Below are 24,229 nucleotides of genomic sequence, written 5' to 3'. Positions count from 1 at the left end.
TCATGTATGAATGTGCATTCTTAAATTAATCATTGAGCATCTCCTGTGTGTTTGACCTTGATGAGGATCAGTCATTAGTGCATTAAATTGTTTTATATTAAGCAGGGGGCTCTGGGCATTGCCCTTCCCTCATGTAAAGGTGTGTCAGCATGAAAAAGTTTTCAACATCACTCAGCATCAGGGAAATACAAATCAAAGCCACAGTGAGATACCACCTCACACCAGTCAGAATGGCTAAAATTAACAAGTCGGGAAGTGACAGGTGTTGGTGAGGATGCAGAGAAAGGAGCATTTCTGTTGGCAGAAATGCAAGCTGGAGTAGCCACTCTGCAAAACAGTAAGGAAGTTCCTCAAAAAGTTAAAAACAGAGCTACCCAATGACATAGCAATTGCATTACTGGGTATTTATCCCAACGATACAAATGTAGTGATCCAAAGGGGCCTGTGCACCTGAATGTTTATAGCAGCAATGTCCACAATAAAACTATGGAAAGAGCCTAGATGTCCATCAACAGAAGAATGGATAAAGAAGATGTGGTGTATATATACAAAGGAATATTATGCAGCCATTAAAAATGAAATCTTGCCATTTGCAACAACATGGATGGAACTAGGTATTCCTAGGGTATTATGCTAAGCGAAATAAGTCAATCAGAAAAAGACAATTATCATATGATGTCAAATGATAGGATTCCTCCTTATGAGGAATTTGAGAAACAAGACAGGAAAGAGAGGGGAAAAATTAGACAAGATGAAACCAGAGAGGGAGACAAACCATTAGAGACTCTTTTTTTTTTCTAAAGATTTTATTTATTTGTCAGAGAGAGAACACAAGCAGGCCGAGCTGCAGGCAGAGGCAGAGAGAGAAGCAGGCTCCTCACTGAGCAAGGAGCCCCACGCAGGACTCGATCCCAGGACCCTGGGATCACGACCTGAGCTGAAGGCAGCGGCATAACCCACTGAGCCACCCAGGCACCCCGTAAGAGATTCTTAACCTCACAAAACAAACTTGGAGTTGCTGGAGGAGAGGGCGTGGGAGGGATGGGGTGGTTGGGTGATGGACATTAGGAAGGGTATGTGTTATGGTGAGTGCTGTGAATTGTGTAAAACTGATGAATCAGAGACCTGTACCCCTAAAACAAATAATACATTATATGTTAATAAAAATAAATAAAAATAAAGGCATATCAGAATGGATGTTACCATCATATCATTTCTATTTACTTCCAAGATGCCTTCTGGTAAACCAGTAATTCCATGATATTCATGCCACAAAAACTGAGTGTCTGCGAATTTCTAATAAATGTAGAAAATTTTAAGTAGTTGGATAAAGTATTTACTACAGAACTATCTAAAAAATATTTTCTTAATTATTTAATAGCTAAGAATTCTTGATAAAGTTGTTAACAGTATTAAAATCAGAATCATAAATTCCGACCACATTGCCACAAGGTTTATGGTATAACAAACTAAGGGGTGTGTGTGTGTGTGTATAACTAAGTGCCCTCTTAATTAAATATTTACTTACAAATCATACAGTAGAAAAAACCTCTGCATTGACGGATATAGGTTTCTCAGGAATGTCTCAAAGTATTGCCAATAAGATTTCATAGCCAACTTACATGGGAAGTCACCTATTACACGTGATTTGACAGAAGAAATGATACTTGCCCTTTTCTCTAGAGGCTTTTTGACTCATCATTGGCTGTTCAGTATTACTACTAACTCAAGGACCCTGAACACTACAGAAATTATGGCAATCACATAAAGAGATCCGTTTTAAAGTGTATAACTGCTCAATAAGCTACCTACTATACATAATCAATAATACTGAAGGAAGCACAGAAATACAACTATTGCCTAATTTTTAAATGCATATGCCTTATGATATTGCTTTCACAGGATAAAAGAAGCTATCCATTACTATTTAACCTTACAGAAGAAAAAGAAAGTAGATTGGAATAAATGCCAGTCTTCATTTTATAACTCCTCACTATTCACACAGAAGAGCTTAAGTTCCCCCACCAAGGGCCCAACTCCAAACCTATCCATGCTACTCGCACACGCAAACGTGTACAAAGACAACTGAATGGTCTTTCTCCCAGCTGCCCACAGACCTGCCATACCCTCTCCCCAGTTGCCTCCATGTTCTCAAATCACATTAAAGGACATTAGTCAGATGTTTCCCTGCTAAGAGCCAACACCAATGTCTTCTACTCTTTCTAATAAAGAACTGCAGCACACTACAGAGAAAACCCTACTAAAATAAGGAATTTAGAACTAGGTGGGATCAACAAAGGAAACTGATAATAAGAGCATTTGAATTAAATACAGAATATCAATGCTTGCCTTAAACCAGTGGTTTTCAATCTTGGCCATACTTTAGAATAACCTAGAGATTGTCAAAGAATACAGAAGTTTCAGTCCAATCCCCAGAGATTCTGATATAAATAGCCTGGGGGGCAACCTGAGCATCAGGATTTTTTAAGAGCCGCCCCCCCCCCCCGGTGATTCTAATGCATGGGCAGGGTTCGGGCCACAGCCTGGAACTCTAGCCTTATATCTACCAACAAAAAGGAGGAAAAGCCTTTCAGAAAGACACTTTAAAAACAAAAATAAAATTTTCGGGGCACCTGGGTGGCTCAGTGGGTTAAAGCCTCTGCTTTCAGCTCAGGTCATGGTCCCAGGGTCCTGGGATCGAGAGCCTTGCATTGGGCTCTCTGCTCAGCAGGGAGCCTGCTTCCCTCTCTCTCTGCCTGCCTCTCTGCCTACTTGTGATCTCTGTCTGTCAAATAAATAAAATCTTTTAAAAAATTAAAATTAAAAAATAATAAAATTTTAAATTTAAAGTTGCAAATCTGATTAATTGTATACTCTTCTATTTCACACCAACCTATAGGTACCAAAGGCCTAGATTCATATGGCATTTGCTATTAAAAAGGTAAGTGAGCGGCTGAGTTTGTTATCACTGCGCTCACCATCACAAATGCCTGTGCACAGACAAGGCACTTCTTTAAAGAAAAATTTCAGAGAACTGGAAAAGTACAGCTCACTGAGGCATACAGTTCTCCAGGCCCAGCTCCCGCTGTACTGCTTGCCCCACCAGACATCAGAGAGCTGCAGAGCCACACAAAGCAGCCCACCAGCATGGACTTGGCCTACTTTGGACTAACTCCTGCTTGGAAATTACAGATATGATGAGATGCCTTGTGGTTCACAGGATAAAAAATAATCAGATGAGGATAAACACTTCATAAAATACACGGGTGGAAATAACTTCGGAGTCATTAAAGGCACAATTATTAGCAAAATTAGGTATTAAAGTATGAGAATTACCATCTATTTTGTATGACCTGGGTTGAATAATAAGGTCATTTTTTCAAAAATATTATTTTATAGAAAGAATGGACAAATGACACTGAATTCCAGGGAGATAGGAATCTGTTATTAGAGTAACAATGGGAGGGAGGATAAATTCTACATATTCTGCTCTATCGATGAATTAGAAAAATTTCAAATACAATTAATAAGTACATAGAAAGACCAGAAGCATTGTTCAAATTTCTTATCAATTACTTCTTCACCACGTGGTTATTTGTCAAACGGATATAAATGTTGACACTTTGTATGTCTTACATTGAATTTTACATAGAAAAGCCTACTTTACCTCATGAAAATTATTTCTGCTACAAATATTTATAAGCCTCATCAGAAGTGATAATTCAAATATCAAGCCCAGAAACATCTTTGAAAAACTACTGTGTGAGAGATCTTGCTGAATCAAGCACCAAGGGAAGGCACAAAAGTAATGTAGACTTTGTTCTTCATGTGACTTATTAATTAAAAGAGTAATGAGGAATTTTTATAGCTTAGGCTTGTGAAAGCATTAAGAACCCGCTTTCTCTGGACGAAATCTTTCCCTTGTTTATTTCAAAGCATAAAACTTGGCAGACATGGTCTGAATGTATTAAAGACACACAGGCAATATTTCTGACTCCAAGAGAAACGGGAGAGGTGGACAACAAGAAAAATTATCACACGCTTATTACAGAATAATGGGTGATGTGAAACAACAGATTCACAGAAGGCTGAGAACAGCTCACAACCTGCGGTCTCCTCCCCGCACACATACCCTACAGCTGAGCACTCTCTGATGCATTTCCTCACATTCACTCTAAGAGCTCCTTATAAGCAACTTAAATTGTAAAATTCACGTAAATGATGTTTCCAAAACAGGGGACTTTGCGTGAAAAGACCACCATTCCCCTGCAGTATAAGAAGAGAAATGCTGCCCCTCCTTGTAAGGAATGCTACTACACAAATCACGCAGGAGGCAAGGGGGTCCCCATGCAGGGCCCCTCCCCTACAGATACTCACTCCCCAGCACTGCACCTTGCTGCTGGTTTTCTGCTGCTTTCACGGAGACATTTGCTTTGTCTTCACATTCAATTTGGGAATTCATTCAAATTCATTGTGTACTGAAGTTATAGCTATTTAGTTCTCAGTAGGGCCCAGAACATAATGCAAGTATGTGTGTTCCAGGAGCATGATACAAAACTTTATTTATGAATAAATGTATTTTGTCTTATCGCCTGCAACATGCTAGCATTCATTTCCAGCAATATATTTCTTTTTAGCTATGATACATTACGTACCTTTTAAGGATTGGTAAAATAGTCTAGTTTAATCACAACTGAAGGTTTTCTACTGATTTTTAGGAAACAGTATCTTGCATTTCTGATCCCCAACTTTACCCCTACAAGATGTCTTTGAAATTACTTAAAATAGGTATTTAAAAGGATGTTTCCCCAGAAAAAAGGGAAGGAGCTGTCTTCTACAACTGCACATCTTCTACACTAGGAAATATGTATTCAGACTCCTTAATGACAGAACTTATCAGTGCTTCTTAGGAAAGGATGTGGGAAGTAAGGATGGAGGGAGGGAGAGAGGGGAAGGCGGATAAGAGGGAGGAGAGAAGTTCTAGAACAGAAATCTACAGTACCCACTCCTTGGATTCCTATATTTATATATACACTTCATTGAACAGTATGAAACATAGTAGTTAGGGTGATGTTAATGTTACTAGTGTTTGTTCATTTTTGCTCATTTTTATCTGCCTCAGCTCTCTCAGGCTCTAAATGAACACTTTCTCAATTCTTTGGTGACAAGGTTACATATTATTGATTGGGATTATGAAATCTTTCAGAGGCTGGCCTACAAATCCCTCTTGACTTGTCACTCAGTTGGCTGGGGCAGGGGATGAACAGGTCCCTACTGACCCCTTTTCTGGAGAAGTCTTACTATGTTCCCTGAATATATGTTTCACTTTTATTTGTTTAAACCAGCGGTTCTCAAACTTCAGTTTTCATCGGAATCACCTGGAGGGTTTGTTAAGTCACAAGCTGCTGGGCTTTAACCCCAGAGTTTCTGATTATGTAAGGAACAGTTGGGCTCAGAGAATCTGGATTTTTAACAAGGTTTCTCCTGATGCTCATGCAGCTGGTCTGGGAACCACACTTTGAGAACCACTGGTTTAAGAAAGCCCCTTAAAGTACTAGACAGGCACTGTTCTAGGATTTTACAAGAACTTCACTCCATGTACTACCCAGTTAACTTCTGGCAAGTTAGTTAACTCTGCTTTCCTCATTTCTTTTTTTTTTTTTTTTAAAGATTTTATTTATTTATTTGACAGAGAGAGATCACAAGTAGATGGAGAGGCAGGCAGAGAGAGAGAGAGGGAAGCAGGATCTCCGCCGAGCAGAGAACCCGATGCGGGACTCGATCCCAGGACCCTGAGATCATGACCCGAGCCGAAGGCAGCGGCTTAACCCACTGAGCCACCCAGGCGCCCCTCCTCATTTCTTTTTCTACAACCAAAGCAGGAGATGGGGATGACTTAGACAAGAGTTACAGCAGCAGGCAAAGCAATGCAAGAATGAAAATCCAAAAGCAGTTTGAAACAACAACAATAACAAAACAATAGGACAGGGTTAAGAAGGGACACTGGAGGTGGAAAAAGGAACAAAAATGAACTTTAAAGGACAGCTGTCAGGAATGAACTCAGCAAAAATACAAATAAAGGGGCACCTACTCCTACCTTCAAAAGAGTCTCAGAAGAAGAAATGTCAGCCCTGCTTGAGGTCCAGGGCCAGGCTAACCACTCCTGCTCTGTATTTCTTTTGGGTTTCAGGCCCCAAGCCCCTGTGATTTCTTTATTATCCTCTTCTGTTCAAAGCTTTCACTTTCCTCTCTCTGCTAATTTCTTCCTACTCAAGTATTGGTGTGCTGTCATCTTGTCTATCTTTACAACAACAAAAAAAACTTTCTCTCCACCTTGCCCCTTCTCCAACTACCAACCTATCTCTTCTCCTTCCCTTCACAAACTCCACCCCCAAAATAGTCCACAGTCCTTTGCTACTTAAACTGTGGTCCTCAGACCAGTCCTATCAGCATTACCTGGGAGCTTACCCAAACTGCAGGATCTCCAGCCTACTCCCATTTACCCTATTTGCCTGATTTCCCTCTTGCTTTGTTAATGGAATAGATATTACTCCATTAATTTTCCCTGTCTAAACTACAGTCCACAGATATCTAACTGGATTTTACTCACTCCACATTGAATTTATTCTTAAAAAAATAAAAAAAATTTTTTTTTCAAGATGTCTAGGACCCAAATACCAAATTCAAAATCGTCAATGGTAACTTCAGATTTCTAAAAGAATCTAAAAAATCAAATACAGACAAACAGCAGGGCATTTAAAAATGCAGTCAAAACCTGCAAAAAATAAATATAATCCTAAGCATAAGTACCAGATTAAACTTTACTACGGGTTAAACTATTAAAAAAAATTACATTGAGAAAAGAGCCTGGAGTTCAAAGAAAGGTACTTTGAATAATTTTAGCTCTTTTCCATAGGTGAGAATCCAAAATCCTCACTCCTCATTTCTTCACTTATTCTAGTCTGATCAAACTACTATATGAATAGATGGCTCGCTCAAAGGTAGGCGCCCTCATACTCCTCCTACTTTAGTTTAAGTGTGTCCTTCCCTAGGATGCTTTGGTCTTGCCTCCTGACCCTCTTCCCAGCACTGGAGAGGTTATGTAGATCCCCAGAAATGACAGATCAGCCAAGCCACCTTGTTCCAGGTATTCACATTCACATAAACCATGTCTAAACTTATTCATTCAACAAATATCCCCGCCACCGCATGCCAGGCACTGTGCTAATCCCAGAAATAGAGCAGTGATGAGAAAAAGCACATTCCTTCAAGCATGGAGTTTAGGTCCTACAGGGAAGACAGCCTGCTTAAACAATTATAACTTGGCTCACAAATGCTGTGAAAAGTAAGAATAGTATGGTTCCCCAGCAGGAGAATCTAATCTAGTCTAAGGAGGCAGTCAGCAAAGGCAGAAAGGGTATTAAAACTGTATCAGAAAAAAAAAAAAAAAAAGAATAATGTGCAACCAGACAAAAAAAGATTGGGAGAATATATCCTACAGAGAAAAACATCAGGTTTAAAAGCTTCGAGCTGAGAGATAACAAGTTGAATTCAAGTAAGTGAAAGACATTTCATGTGTTGCAGTGCAGAATGTGAAGGACAGAGTGACAACAGGATGGGCTAGAGAAGGAAGTAAGTGCCAAACGGAGGAGAAGCCTGTAGCTTATTTTAAGGGTTGTGTATTTATCCTGCAGTAAATGAGAAGACTTGAGTCTGAGCTGTAGCCTAGATTTGAGAGTGGGAAGGCTGCAATCGTAAACATGGAGTCTAATTGAGATAAATCAGGCCAAGAGGGCCAAGGAAGTGGTGCTGGAAGGGAGGGAAGTGGAAAGAATGCAGAGATGCACAGAAAGTAGAAGCACCCTAATTAGGGTACTGCCTGGACATTCAAGATACCTCCTGGGAACCCAGCTCAGGTGAAAAAGACAGTTGCATCACACAGTGAGATTCAGAGCCCAGAACCGGGAAGAGGAGTGGCAGGGCTGATGGTGTCCATCTGGATCATCACACACTGTGGGATGCTCGGCTGCTCTCACCTGAGCCCAGCCTCTGAAGCGCCTGGCCTCTTCCTGGCCCAGGACGGCACCGGCAAGTGTTCAGCCCTTCCTACTCCGTCTCACCCACCATTCCTAGAGAGCCAGCTCTTCTTACAGCTGACGTATTTATATTTCTAAAGAGGCACCTTGTCACTAGCAAATCCATTTAATATTTGGAGCATTTTTAGCCTTAACTTTAAATTCTTTGTATGTTGACGGTCTCTATTATCAAGAGATTAATTCAACATTTTTTTTTAGATTTTATTTATTTATTTATTTTTATTTTATTTTTTATAAACATATAATATATTTTTATCCACAGGGGTACAGGTCTGTGAATCACCAGGTTTACACACTTCATAGCACTCACCATAGCACATACCCTCCCCAATGTCCATAACCCAACCCCCCCTCTCCCAACCCCCGTCAACCCTCAGTTTGTTTTGTGAGATTAAGAGTCACATATGGTTTGTCTACCTCCCAATCCCATCTTGTAAATCCCATCATTTACTCTTCTCCTACCCCCTTAACCCCCCATGTTGCATCTCCTCTCCCTCATATCAGGAAGATCATATGATAGTTGTCTTTCTCCGATTGACTTATTTTGCTAAGCATGATACCCTCTAGTTCCATCCACGTCGTCGCAAATGGCAAGATTTCATTTATTTTGATGGCTGCATAGTATTCCATTATGTATATATACCACATCTTCTTTATCCATTCATCTGGGGATGGACATCTAGGTTCTTTCCATAGTTTGGCTATTGGAGACATGGCTGCTATAAATATTCACGTGCACATGCCCCTTCGGATCAGTCCGTTTGTATCTTTAGGATAAATACCCAGCAGTGCAATTGCTGGGTCATAGGGTAGTTCTATTTTCAACATTTTGAGGAACCTCCATGCTGTTTTCCACAGTGGTTGCACCAGCTTGCATTCCCACCAACAGTGTAGGAAGGTTCCCCTTTCTCCACATCCTCCCCACCATCTGTCATTTCCTGACTTGTTAATTTTAGCCATTCTGACTGCTGTGAGGTGATATCTCATTGTGGTTTTGATTTGTATTTCCCTGATGCCGAGTGATGCCGAGCACTTTTTCATATGTCTGTTGGCCATCTGGATGTCTTCTTTGCAGAAATGTCTGTTCATGTCTTCTGCCCATTTCTTGATTGGATTATTTGTTCTTTGGGTGTTGAGTTTGCTAAGTTCTTTATAGATTTTGGACACTAGCCCTTTATCTGATATGTCGTTTGCAAATATCTTCTCCCATTCTATCAGTTGTCTTTTGGTTTTGTTAACTGTTTCCTTTGCTGTGCAAAAGCTTTGGTCTTGATGAAATCCCAATAGTTCATTTTTGCCCTTGCTTCCCTTGCCTTTGGCGATGTTCCTAGGAAGATGTTGCTGCGGCTGAGGTCGAAGAGGTTGCTGCCTGTGTTCTCCTCAAGGATTTTGATGGATTCCTTTCTCACATTGAGGTCCTTCATCCATTTTGAGTCTATTTTCGTGTATGGTGTAAGGATATGATCCAATTTCATTTTTCTGCATGTGGCTGTCCAATTTTCCCAACACCATTTATTGAAGAGGCTGTCTTTTTTCCATTGGACATTCTTTCCTGCTTTGTCGAAGATTAGTTGACCATAGAGTTGAGGGTCCATTTCTGGGCTCTCTATTCTGTTCCATTGATCTATGTGTCTGTTTTTGTGCCAGTACCATGCTGTCTTGATGATGACAGCTTTGTAATAGAGCTTGAAGTCCGGAATTGTGATGCCACCAACTTTGGCTTTCTTTTTCAATATTCCTTTGGCTATTCGAGGTCTTTTCTGGTTCCATATAAATTTTAGGATTATGTGTTCCATTTCTTTGAAAAAAATGGATGGTACTTTGATAGGAATTGCATTAAATGTGTAGATTGCTTTAGGTAGCATAGACATGTTCACAATATTTATTCTTCCAATCCAGGAGCATGGCACATTTTTTCATTTCTTTGTGTCTTCCTCAATTTCTTTCATGAGTACTTTATAGTTTTCTGAGTATAGATTCTTAGTCTCTTTGGTTAGGTTTATTCCTAGGTATCTTACAGTTTTGGGTGCAATTGTAAATGGGTTTGACTCCTTAATTTCCCTTTCTTCTGTCTTGTTGTTGGTGTAGAGAAATGCAACTGATTTCTGTGCATTGATTTTATATCCTGACACTTTACTGAGTTCCTGTACAAGTTCTAGCAGTTTTGGAGTGGAGTCTTTTGGATTTTCCACATATAGTATCATATCATCTGCGAAGAGTGATAGTTTGACTTGTTCTTTGCCGATTTGGATGCCTCTAATTGCCTTTTGTTGTCTGATTGCTGAGGCTAGGACTTCTAGTACTATGTTGAATAGCAGTGGTGATAACGGACATCCCTGCCGTGTTCCTGACTTTACTGGAAAAGCTTTCAGTTTTCCTCCATTGAGAATGATCTTTGCGGTGGGTTTTTCATAGATGGCTTTGATAATATTGAGGTATGTGCCCTCTATCCCTACACTTTGAAGAGTTTTGATCAGGAAGGGACGCTGTACTTTGTCAAATGCTTTTTCAGCATCTATTGAGAGTATCATATGGTTCTTGTTCTTTCTTTTATTAATGTGTTGTATCACATTGATTGATTTGCAGATGTTGAACCAACCTTGCAGCCCTGGAATAAATCCCACTTCGTCATGGTGAATAATCCTTTTAATGTACTGTTGAATCCTATTGGCTAGTATTTTGGTGAGAATTTTTGCATCTGTGTTCATCAAGGATATTGGTCTGTAGTTCTCTTTTTTGATGGGATCCTTGTCTGGTTTTGGGATCAAGGTGATGCTGGCCTCATCAAATGAGTTTGGGAGTTTTCCTTCCATTTCTATTTTTTGGAACCGTTTCAGGAGAATAGGAATTAGTTCTTCTTTAAATGTTTGGTAGAATTCCCCCGGGAAACCGTCTGGCCCTGGGCTTTTGTTTGTCTGGAAATTTTTGATGCCTGTTTCAATCTCCTTACTGGTTATGGGTCTGTTCAGGCTTTCTATTTCTTCCTGGTTCAGTTGTGGTAGTTTATATGTCTCTAGGAATGCATCCATTTCTTCCAGATTGTCAAATTTGTTGGTGTAGAGTTGCTCATAGTATGTTCTTATAATTGTCTGTATTTCTTTGGTGTTCGTTGTGATCTCTCCTCTTTCATTCATGATTTTATTTATTTGGGTCCTTTCTCTTTTCTTTTTGGTAAGTCTGGCCAGGGGTTTATCAATCTTATTAATTCTTTCAAAGAACCAGCTCCTAGTTTCGTTGATTTGTTCTATTGTTTTTTTGGTTTCTATTTCATTGATTTCTGCTCTGATCTTTATGATTTCTCTTCTCCTGCTGGGTTTAGGGTTTCTTTCTTATTCTTTCTCCAGCTCCTTTAGGTGTTGGGTTAGGTTGTGTACCTGAGACCTTTCTTGTTTCTTGAGAAAGGCTTGTACCACTATATGTTTTCCTCTCAGGACTGCCTTTGTTGTGTCCCACAGATTTTGAACCATTGTGTTTTCATTATCATTTGTTTCCATGAATTTTTTCAAGTCTTCTTTAATTTCCTGGTTGACCCATTCATTCTTTAGAAGGATGCTGTTTAGTCTCCATGTATTTGGGTTCTTTCCAAATTTCCTCTTGTGATTGAGTTCTAGCTTCAGAGCGTTGTGGTCTGAAAATATGCAGGGAATGATTCCAATCTTCTGATACCAGTTGAGACCTGATCTAGGACCGAGGATGTGATCTATTCTGGAGAATGTTCCATGTGCACTAGAGAAGGATGTGTATTCTTTGGCTTTGGGATGAAATGTCCTGAATATATCTGTGATATCTATCTGGTCCAGTGTGTCATTTAAGGCCTTTATTTCCTTGTTGATCTTTTGCTTGGATGATCTGTCCATTTCAGTGAGGGGAGTGTTAAAGTCCCCTACTATTATTATATTATTGTTGATGTGTTTCTTTGATCTTGTTATTAATTGGTTTATATAGTTGGCTGCTCCCACGTTAGGGGCATAGATATTTAAAATTGTTAGATCCTCTTGTTGGACAGTTCCTTTGAGTATGATACACTGTCCTTCCTCATCTCTTATTATAGTCTTTGGCTTAAAATCTAATTGATCTGATATAAGGATTGTCACTCCTGCTTTCTTCTGATGTCTGTTAGCATGGTAAATTCTTTTCTACCCCCTCACTTTAAATCTCGAGGTGTCTTCGGGTTTAAGATGAGTTTCTTGTAGGCAACATATAGATGGGTTTTGTTTTTTTATCCATTCTGATACCCTGTGTCTTTTGATTGGGGCATTTAGCCCATTAACATTCAGGGTAACTATTGAGAGATATGAATTTAGTGCCATTGTATTGCCTGTAAGGTTATTGTATATTGTCTCTGTTTCTTTCTGATCTACTACTTTTAGGGTCTCTCTTTGCTTAGAGGACCCCTTTCAATATTTCCTGTAGAGCTGGTTTGGTGTTTGCAAATTCTTTCAGTTTTTGTTTGTCCTGGAAGCTTTTAATCTCTCCTTCTATTTTCAATGATAGCCTAGCTGGATATAGTATTCTTGGCTGCATGTTTTTCTCGTTTAGTACTCTGAATATATCATGCCAGCTCTTTCTGGCCTGCCAGGTCTCTGTGGATAAGTCTGCTGCCAATCTAATATTTTTACCATTGTATGTTACTGACTTCTTTTCCCGGGGTGCTTTCAGGATTTTCTCTTTGTCACTAAGACTTGTAAATTTTACTATTCGGTGATGGGGTGTGGACCTATTCTTATTGATTTTGAGGGGGGTTCTCTGAACCTCCTGGATATTGACGCTTGTTCCCTTTGCCATATTGGGGAAATTCTCTCCAATAATTCTCTCCAATATACCTTCTGCTCCCCTCTGTGTTTCCTCTTCTTCTGGAATCCCAATTATTCTAATGTTGTTTCGTCTTATGGTGTCACTTATCTCGCGAATTCTCCCCTCATGGTCCAGTAGCTGTTTGTCCCTCTTTTGCTCAGCTTCTTTATTCTCTGTCATTTGGTCTTCTATATCGCTAATTCTTTCTTCTGCCTCATTTATCCTAGCAGTGAGAGCCTCCATTTTTTATTGCACCTCACTAATACCTTTTTTTATTTCAACTTGGTTAGATTTTAGTTCTTTTATTTCTCCAGAAAGGGCTTTTATATCTCCCGAGAGGGTTTCTCTAATATCTTCCATGCCTTTTTCGAGCCCAGCTAGAACCTTGAGAATCGTCATTCTGAACTCTAGATCTGACATATTACCAATGTCTGTATTGATTAGGTCCCTAGCCTTTGGTACTTCCTCTTGTTCTTTTTTTTGTGGTGAATTTTTCTGCCTTGTCATTTTGTCCAGATAAGAGTATATGACGGAGCAAGTAAAATACTAAAAGGGTGGCAACAACCCCAGGAAAATATGCTTTAGCCAAATCAGAGGAGATCCCAAATCGTGAGCGGGGGAGAAAGGGGATAAAAAGAGGTTCAGAAAGAAAAAAAAAGAAAGAAAGAAAGAAAGAAACAATTAAAAAAAGAAAACCAATAAAGAAAAAATATAAAAAGGAAAATATATATATATATTTATTTATTTATTTATTTATATTATATATATATATATATATTAGATAAACTAGTTAAAAAACGTTAAAAAGGAAAAGGGTAAAAGTTAAAAAAATTTAGCAGAAGAAGAGAAAAAAAATTGAAAAGAAAAAAAAATTAAATTAACTGCAAGGCTAAAGAATCATGGGAGAAAGCCATGAGTTCCGTGCTTTGCTTTCTCCTCCTATGAAATTCCGCTGCTCTCCTTGGTATTGAAACTGCACTCCTTGGTAGGTGAACTTGGTCCTGGCTGGGTTTCTTGTTGATCTTCTGGGGGAGAGGCCTGTTGTAGTGATTCTCTAGTGTCTTTGCCCCAGTTGCACCGCCCTTACCTGGGGCCGGTCTGAGTAATCCGCTAGGGTTTGCTTTCGGGAGCTTTTGTTCCCTGAGCGCTTTCCGTAGAGTTCTGGAAGACGGGAATGAAGATGGCGGCCTCCCGGTCTCTGGCCTGGAGCAGTCGAGAGCCCGGGGCCCCACTCCTCCGTGCGCCCCCAGAGAACAGCACCCAATTACTCCCGTCACCCTGGCCTCCGGCCGCGCTCCAAGCTGACAGAGCCTGCAACCGGTTCAAGGTAACCCGAGCTTAGAGCTCACTCCTCGGCTCTGTCTCTGTAGCCGGCTTCCCCGTTCTAATACCTGTAAGCTCTGCGACACTCAGATACCCGCGATCCTTCTGTGACCCTGCTGGACCTGAGGCCACGCTGACCCCGCATGGGCTTCACCCCGGTTAAGCCTCTGGAGCGATGTCCCTCAGCGGAAACAGACTTTTAAAAGTCCTGATTGTGTGCTCCGTTGCTCCGCCGCTTGCCAGGAGCCAGCCCCTTCCCCCGCGGTCTATCTTCCCGTCGCTTTGAATTCACTTCTCCGCCAGTCCTACCTTTCAGAAAGTGGTTGATTTTCTGTTTCTAGAATTGCTGTTCTTCTTCTCTTAGATCTCCCATTGGATTTGTAGATGTTTGCAATCTTTAGATAGCTATCTAGCTGATCTCCCGCTACCTGAAGTAGTCTTAGTCTGCTACTTCTCCGCCATCTTGACTCCTCCCCTAATTCAATTTTTATATAATGAGTAAATCATCTCTAATGTGTAATTATCAATGTACTTTAAATTATTTTGGAGCCTTTCATTAGAACCCATATTAAATTAACGGCACTTCTACTGATGTTTATGTACATTACACATGTATGTTTTAAATCAACTGCAATTTTAAGGAAATATACATTATAAAAGCTTATGTCAACACTAAGAAGGGGAATGCTTATATATTCATTTTCCATGCCCTTTCAGCACCTGTGGAACAGTGAAGGCCCCAACATACAAATGCTGAGCTCCAAAGCCGTGACTGTAGGTCATTTATTTGTGATGTCTCCTCAGTCTGTAGTTTGGGGCAGGGTAGGATGGGACAGAGGCTGAGTGGGCCTGGACCGGAAAAGCAGCAGTCACGAGACAAAGATAGCCTCCAGGCTGGGTCTGGCAAGGTGCACACAGGCAACCAGTCTATCCAGCCCCTTTCTGACCTCCATCAACACTGATCTAGCTAAGAGCCTTTTCCTGAATCCAAACCAGGGCAGGCACGGGAGTGCTGAGGATTTGATCCTCAGAGTATAAAACAGTAAAGGAGACAACAGGCAAAGAGGTGGGTAAACTGAAACCTTGACAGCTGGTGTGGAGGGAAGCTCCTAAAGCCATCAGGTGGGTCAGCTGTTTCCCAGGACCTAAAACACAGAAGAGTTAAATCCAATTCTGAAAACGAGTGTGCTGGTTGGCATGCCACCCCCCCCCCAAGCACTCTACACATTAGCTCTGTATTCAGCAGACATTTACTAAATAAACATGGAAATCAATGAACTGTTTTGGTGTGATTTTCTCTCACTTTCTTTTCACTCTAGCCAGTTGCTCATCCAACAGCCTCACTTTCATTTATGAAGGCACTGAATACGTAAAATTGTAGGGGGAAAAGCAGGCACCCAACACTTCATCTAACTACTTCCCTCCTGGGAATGCCAGATTGCTGTATAATTGTAATTCTCCAGATTCCCCTTGCCCACCCCACTTTCTTGTGTGCTCTCTCACTCATACCCACACACTCACACACTCACACATACACACTCGTTTTAATCCTAAATCTGCTCATTGAAATTCTGTGCCATTATTCCCACTAACAAAGCTCTGCTCCTGTCACCATATCCCCTTCAATCCCTAGTCAACATTTAAGAACAGCCACAGACACCTTCCAGGCCAGTCTCTGGGCTCTGAGTCTCACTCACCAACCTACACAGACAGAGATGAACTTCTTGCCAACATCATGGGGCCATCCTTAACAGGAAGCTGTTCTAGACTAAACATAGTTTTTCTCATTCATTTCTCCCCTATAGATCAAGAAGATTCCTGATATAAGGAAAAAGTAGTGTTGTTCTAAATTATTTGAGTAATTTAGAACAAAAAATGTTAATTCGAATGTAATTCAAATAATGTCATTTGAATAATTTAGAAAAAGAAATGCTATATGTTTTATATGTTTAATAACGTTTAGAATAATTTCTAAATTATTTGAATAATTTAGAACAGCACTACTTTTTCTTTCCTTTCCTGAATAATTTCTTTCCTAGTCCTGAAAAATTTAGAACAAGAAATGTTATATATAATGTTTATATATACAATGTTTAATAATATTTAGAATTTCTAAATTATTTGAATAATTTAGAACAGTACTACTTTTTCTTTCTTTTCCTTTTTCTTTCCTTTCCTTCCTTTTCCTTTCTATCCTTCCCCACTCTATAAATTAGGATATGCTCAGATACATCCTATAGAACAGTGAAGGCCCCAACATACAAATGCTGAGCTCCAAAGCTGTGACTATAGGTCAGTTATTTGTGGACAAATGGACAACGATGGCTTAAACACTTGCTTGTGTTTTTAAACATTCCTTGTCTTTTTAAACATTCCTAATAAAGCTGTGATTGCTCAGCAATGGCAAGGTTATTTTCCTCCAACTATTTCACGGTCCTTCCCATGCTGGCATTAATTTTTCAATATTGCTTCACAGTTGCAAATTGGCTACCACAGATCCAGGCATTGTATCTTCAATCAACAGTGCTGCATGCTGGAAACAAGTGGCTGAGGTTTAAAAAAAAAGAAAAAGAAAAAAATTTAATTGCTTTCTTTCATGAGCTTCAATCTCTTTATACAGAGAGGCAAATCTTTATCAAAAGCTCCGAAGATTGCTTTTTTACCGTTCATTGGCCCCTGCCCAACCTTAGGACAATATGGGCAAAACAAATCTAAACCTTTCATGGATTAACCCACTGGGAATAAGCCCATCTCTGCCAAAACAAAATTAGAGTGCTTTAGAGAGGAAGTAGAAAGTGCTTTAGAAAGGAAGCTAGATATTGAGTAGACACCTAACCATGCCTATCAGCCATTACCCAGACAGACTTGGAGAAATGGGTCCCTGGCTTCTTTGATCCTTCCCCCCGCTTCCTTCCTCCCATTACTAAGGAGCATTTAAGTAAAATTATAATGTGGCATAATTCCAAGAGCAAGTTCTATTTATCCCTTCTGTATACATTCTATTCTTTTGATAAATATAATAAAGAAGTATCTATCTCTCTCTAAGAAGATGTAGAAAAATAAATCAGAATAAAGAAATAGCTGAGTTACTGAAATGCTGTATAAACTCCATCATGCTTTTTTATTTGTTTACTTTGCCATTTCAGCTCTGCTTTATTGAATTCTGGGTTGTTCAGTTGCTCAATGGATGGTTGATGCTGTAAATTAAGTTCCCCAGCCTCTCAATCTGTCAAGAAGCATTCCTTTCAACATTTACTGAGGGCTTGCTGTCTCTATCCACTTGAGAACAGTTGCATATGTAAAGCAAACTTGAAAATTCCAGACAAAAATATTTAATCATATAAACACATCTATAATATAGTTTTGATTCTCAGGTATGGAGTTCTCTCAGAGTAAGCTGTGTCAGTCTTTTAAATTAGACATATTTAAATAACAGCTGTGTTCCTTCTTTATTTCCCTACCAATCTAATATCCCCCTTTTGTTGGGCTCTATTCTTTCTCCTTTAAGACAGAGACTCTGTTGGGGCACCTGGGTGGCTCAGTGGGTTAAGCCTCTGCCTTCAGCTCTGGTCATGGTTTCAGGGTCCTGGGATGGAGCTCTGCATTGAGCTCTCTGCTCAGCAGGGAGCTTGCTTCCCTCTCTCTCTCTGCCTGCCTCTCTTCCTACTTGTGATCTCTCTCTGTGTCAAATAAATAAAATCTTTAAAAAAAAAAAAAGAGTGACTCTGTTTATCTGAATCTTTCTGTTTATTCCTCATTTTTCAAGTTAATCTAACAGATGGAGAGACAAGTTACTTACAAACATCTGTGTAGAAACATTTTACCTATAGCTCCTACTGCGAGTAAAATGGATTTTAATTGTAGGGTTATTGAAATTTTCCCTCACAGGCATTGTAAGTGCAAGTTTTTGGTGTGAGAACAAGTTCTCACCTAGGCTCTCGCTGTCAGGCACATTCATGTTCTGAACCAGTCACCCACACCACTAGAGCAGTGGAATAAACAGACACTTGACAGTAAACAACAGTTCTGATATCACAGATGTTTGTAAGAGTCTGTTTAAGATTACCGGAAATTTTTATGTGTGTGGCATTATATTAATCATATAGCTGCACATAAAATAATTAAGAATATTGATGGCATTAGCATTCATTGAATAGAAAGAGCCCATTACCTAGGAAGACTCTAGAGAGACTAAACCGTGGCTATAAATTGTATAACACCATTTTCACTCACATAATAATGAGATTTGAGTAACATCTGGGTATTAGATTAGCGAGTTTTCCTGATAATACCCAAAACTAAAGTTAGTGAGTACCCTATTATCCAGAGCAGGCATGTATGCACTACACCTGCACACTCCTAACATGATAGTCATAGTCTTTCCATGGCTCCTTTCCTTCTGCCCACTTCTGGGATGTTGGGATCCCCCAGTACTCCTCACCTTCCACTCCATTCTCCCTGTGAGTCTCATCTATGGCTAGAACGTCAACTATGATTTAAATGTCAGTGGATCCTAAGTCTATGTCTCTATTTCCAGTCTGCCCCTCCCCTTTGACTTTAAGGCACATCCTTCCACCTTCCTTCTACTTAATCCCTGTATATTCAGGGATTAGCCTATACTCAGACAAACCTGGACTCTTTTTTTTTTTAATCCTATAAATAATTTTTTTATCCTATAAATAAATTTTTTTATCCTATAAATAAATTTCAGTGTTCACTATCCATATTCAAAGCATTGCAATAAATTCAATAAGCTGGAATTGAAGACAAATGCCTCTATGTCCCTCAATCACTCTCTGAAATCATTCACAAATATCGGAAGTGTCTACTCTAAAATCATGCTTATATGTCTGACCTCCTTTCAGTTCTCACTAGCATAGATTGATTTCAGTGCATCATTCTTCATATAGGTTTTGGCAAACATGTTTAAAACTGGTGCCCTTGCCTCCAATCACTGCCACAGCCAGAAACATCCTCTCTGCCCCTCTTCCATGTGACAAATATTTATTGAGCACCTGAGGTGTGTCAGGCTTTGGGGTGGGTATTGAATAGAGAGTGCAAGCAAATCAAAACCCACTCCTCGGTGAACTTGAACTCTAGCTCAGGAGATAAGGTGGCAATTATATGAACAAACAAATAATCCACAGGGGACGTCTGGTTAAAGAAAAACTAGTGGGGAGTGCTATGTATATAGAGTGGTCACTGAGGAGTTATCAATTAAAATAAGACCTCTAGGAAGGGAAGAAGCCAGTCACAAAGAGATTCAAAGAGAAGAACATAACAAAGGTCCAAGGCTGGAAGGAAGCCCAGAGTTGGCTGGAGCCGAGTTTACAATGGGGAGGTTGTATGAGACGAGCTGGGAGATGGAAACAGAGGTGAAATCACTCACAGTGTCACAGGCCATGATCACAAGTCTGAATCTAATGTGAAGCATAACTGGGAGCTGGGAAGGGGTTTCAGGCAAAGGATTTTACATTCTTTAAAAATCACCAGAATTTTTTCCCAATCCCAATATGAGGGTCAAACCTTTGCATCAGAAAAATTGTATGGTTCCTGATGAATGGAGTGACCACAGGGTCCAACATGCTCTAGTGAGTCTTGGTTTCTACCTGTTGTCCTAGTATAATCATTAATGGTTCCCCACTTTCACTCTCACAGGGTCCTAGGGAGACAGTAAATTCTATGGTCAACTTCCTGATAGGAAATAAACTAAAACAGTCCTCAGGTTAACATTCAAGGCCCTTCTGAACCTGGTCCCAATTCACCAATTCACTTCTCTTCATTTCTCCCTCATGGTGTTCTGGGCACTTCACAAATGTAATGCTGACAGTATAAATGGCACTTTACTTCTCTGCTTTTGGTCATGTCCCTGCCTCTTGCTGCATGCTCTGTGACCATGACTAGTAAACAGAACCTTGAGTGTCTGACCTGAGAAGTCTTTTCAAAACCAGGCAGAATGAATGGCTTCCTCCTCTGTGCTTTGCCAGTATCTTTTTTTTTTTTTTAAGATTTTATTTATTTATTTGACAGAGAGAGATCACAAGCAGACGGAGAGGCAGGCAGAGAGAGAGAGAGAGGGAAGCAGGCTTCCCGCTGAGCAGAGAGCCCGATGTGGGACTCGATCCCAGGACCCTGAGATCATGACCTGAGCCGAAGGCAGCGGCTTAACCCACTGAGCCACCCAGGCACCCTGCCAGTATCTTTATTAAAGCATTTATCACACTGGGTGTCTATCTTTTATAGGTCTATCTTTTTTTTTTTTATATTTGTAGGTCTATCTTTTCTGCTAGAATGGTAGGTACTTAATGGCAAGGACAGCAGTTCCTCTTATGTGTTTTTTGGGTCCTCACCACCTACTGCATACCTGGTCCATAGTTGGTACTTGATACAAGACTGCTAGATGAATTATTTAATCTAAATTCAACATAACATACATAGTAAAATAATAAGGTTACAGAATGAGATTTTAAATTCTATCCACTAAGCTTAAAACATGATTGCCTTCACATCTAGATACTTTTATTCTCCAACTTCATCCCAATATCTAATGTAGCCTCATTCATTAGGAAGTAACAATAAACTTTTGATGAAGACTACAAGTAAAAAAATCTTTATAGGGCAAAGAAGAAGTCATCTAGTTTTAGGAAACCAAATAATTTTCAAATAATTTTGAAGATGAAATAAAATAGAATTGGTATAACCACTGTGGAAAACAGTATAGAGGCTCCTCAAAAAATTAAAAATGGAAATACCAAACTAATAATTCCAGTATTGTATATTTACTCAGAGAAAGCTAAAACCCTAACAAGAAAAGATATAAGTACCCCTATGTTATTGCAGCATTATTTACAATAGTTAAGATAGAAGTAACCTAAGTGTCCATCAATAGATGAATGGATAAGGAAGATATTATCCATACACATAACCACACACACACACAGACACACACACAATGGAATATTACACAGCCAAAAGAAAGGATGAGATGGTGCTGTTTGAGGCAACATGGAAGAACCTGGAGGGTATTATACTAAGTGAAATAAGTCAGACGGAGAAAGATAAATACCATAGGATTCCACTCATAAATAGAATCTAAAAAAAAAAAAGAATAAACAAACAAAAAGCAGAATCAGACCCATAAATACAGACAACAAACTGATGGTTATCAGGGAGACTGGGCAAAATAGGTGAAGGAGAGAGGGAGGTACAGCCCTCCGGTTATGGCATGAGTAAGCCCTGGGGATAAAAGGCACAGCATAAAGAATGCAGTCAATGATCCCGTAATAGCAATGTAATGGGACAGATGGTAGCCACACTTTTGGTGAATACAGCATTACACACAGAGTTGTCCAATCACTAAACTGTAACCTGAAACTAATGTAACATTGTGTGTCAGTTATACTCAATTTTTAAAAAATTGTATTAAAAGTTGGGGTGCCTGGGTGGCTCAGTGGGTTAAGCCTCTGCCTTTGGTTCAGGTCATGATCAGGGTCCTGGGATGGAGCCCCGCACTGGGCTCTCTGCTTAGCAGGGAACCTGCTTCCCCCTCTCTGCCTGCCTCTCTGCTTACTTGTGATCTCTTTCTCTCCCAAGTAAATAAATAAAATCTTTAAAAAAGTTAAGTTAAAAGTAAACAAAAAGAGCTGCCTGGGTGGTTCAATCAGTTGGGCAACTGATTCTTAGTTTCAGCTCAGCTTATGATCTCAGGTCTATGAGATGAAGTCACACATCAGGCCAGGCATTCAGCACTAAGTCTGCTTGAGATTCTCTCCCTCTCCCTCTCCCTCGGCCCCTCCCCTCCCCGCTTGCTCTCTCTTTCTCTCAAAAATGGATAAATACATCTTTTAAAAAAAGTAAACAATAAAAACCCAGAATGATATACTTGTAGAATACATTTTCATATACTCACCACTCTTAAATACTCCTGCACGCATCCTGCTCAGAAGAAGTTTGTGGCGTAATTGCAGAACTTCAGCTTCCAAGGCTTGGACTTTAGATCTCCACATTGACTCCTGCTTGGACACCACCTTCGCAAGGTGCTCTGTGTATTCTTTACTGCTTGTGTCAGCTGGTGTCGAGCGGATAATTGCCAAGGCCAGAGCCAGCTTTGACGTTCTCAAATACCATGTTTGAGCATCCATCCTGACTTTTGTCTCTATCATTTAGTAAGAAAAAAAATTCAGAAATTTCGTTTAACTTTTGCAGTGCATTTCATTTGCTCAAAATTGATTTTGCAGAGTAACGCTAATTAATAAGTTTAATACAACTTGACACCAAGTAACAGAAAAAATTTTCTCAGGAACTGAAGAGAGTATGAAAAAATATGCAAAAGAAAAATGCATACACATGCATATTAAGTGTATTAAAATTCAAAACAGTAGGTTCAGACAATTTGACAAATTCTTGGGGTGGAAAAAACACACATTAATTCATTTAGTGTTTTCTAACCAGAGGCACACATCAGAGTCTCTAAGGGAGATATATGTATATACGTATACATATATCTAGTCCCAAATTTCTCCCCAAAATTCAGATTCAGCAAATCTGGGAAGGGCACTCAGGCTTTTACATTTTGAAAGGAGTCAACTCTGTAATCTGAACCAGTAAGTTAAATCATTTAAATGCACACCTTTCTCCTCGGACCCATTCTTCTAAGTCTTAGAGTCCTTGCTTCCCAGCCCTGCTGCATTCCTTCATGAACCATGACCTACTTGTTACTATTCCTGCCTTTAACCAGGCCCCTCCAATCTATACTGAGAACAATCTTTAAAATATTGGCATAATTTAAGTTGTAGCTGTGCTCTGATTCTGCACCTCCAAAGATTTCCAATTGCCACCATGAGCAAACTTTTCCAAATCAGCACTGTATCAAGGTCTGTAATTTTAAGGACATGACAGACCACTGCATTCATTGGACAAATACTATGACCCTCACTGAAGTATAAACCCCTTGTGGGCCTCCACAAGGGGGAGCTTTGCCCATAAAATGTGCTACATAAAGATTCGTAATGAATAGTACAATGGTTCCAGAGAATTTAGGACCTTTGGTTTCCAGATCCAGTCTAACAAATTCAAATTCTTTACTCCACATTTCAAACTTTATGTTGTCCAATTTCTCGAGCCTATCCTTCCACTGTGGTTAAATCATATCATCCAAACAGATGCACTCAGCCTAATTTCATTCCCATTCACATCGCTGCTCCTGAATTTTCCCTGGTTGTGATTCCCTGACTCTCATAGCTGCCAAAGTCCTGGGTATGTATCCTTCAAAGAACAATTCATATTCCATCATATAAAACCTTTTCAGAGGTTTTATCACAACCTACAAAACTGTACCTATCTGGTATTCTATAGCTTAACACTGAAAATACACAATCTAAGAGGAAGCGTAATACTGCTTTATTGTAATCAGAGATCAACACAAAAATGTATGTATGATATGTTCATAACAGAATAATTTATCATTGAAAACTAGGACCAACAACCAAATAGTTAAGTTGGTCATCTATTCAAATGAATATCATCCATTCAAATTAATATCATCTATTAAGATAGGGTTTTTCAGAGATTTTTTATTACCATGAGAAACTACTAATGATATGCTGAGTGGTAAACCAGTGAGGACATAAAATTATATGTACAGTACGATCCCAATTATGTAAAATATGGGAAATACAAAAAAAATGTAAACAGGATTTATCTCTACTATATAATTATCAATGATTTTTATTTTCTTATCAACAGTTCTCTAAATTTTCCTAATTTTTGGCTATGAACATGTATGGAATTATAATTAGAAAAAAAAATTATGAAGAACAGATTTCCAAAAGCAAAGTATAGTTACCACAGTTAAGCTACATAATATACCCAAGACTCAATGCTGTGAAGATAGACCAACTAATTAGAATTATAGCTGCACCTATTTTAGTTTCACAGAAACCATGTCACTCAGCTGGTTCATCCCTCATCTGCTGTGTCAGCAATGGGGGCCAGACTCCCTGCCTCTCAGTACTTCG

General features: G+C 39.5%; 1 protein-coding gene across 1 annotated transcript in view; it reads right to left on the bottom strand.

Moving 5' to 3' along the window:
• MEI4 (meiotic double-stranded break formation protein 4) overlaps positions 1–24,229 on the bottom strand; it is a 237,941-nt gene that overhangs the window by 180,640 nt on the left and 33,072 nt on the right. The window contains exon 2 of the mRNA XM_047734094.1: positions 22,123–22,368. Within this exon, the coding sequence (XP_047590050.1) occupies positions 22,123–22,354 (232 nt within the window). The 5' untranslated portion in view covers positions 22,355–22,368. The remainder of the gene's footprint in view (positions 1–22,122; positions 22,369–24,229) is intronic.

This window comes from Lutra lutra, chromosome 6, assembly GCF_902655055.1.
Source record: "Lutra lutra chromosome 6, mLutLut1.2, whole genome shotgun sequence".
NCBI lineage: Eukaryota > Metazoa > Chordata > Mammalia > Carnivora > Mustelidae > Lutra > Lutra lutra.
This window is presented reverse-complemented; position numbering and strand designations above follow the sequence as displayed.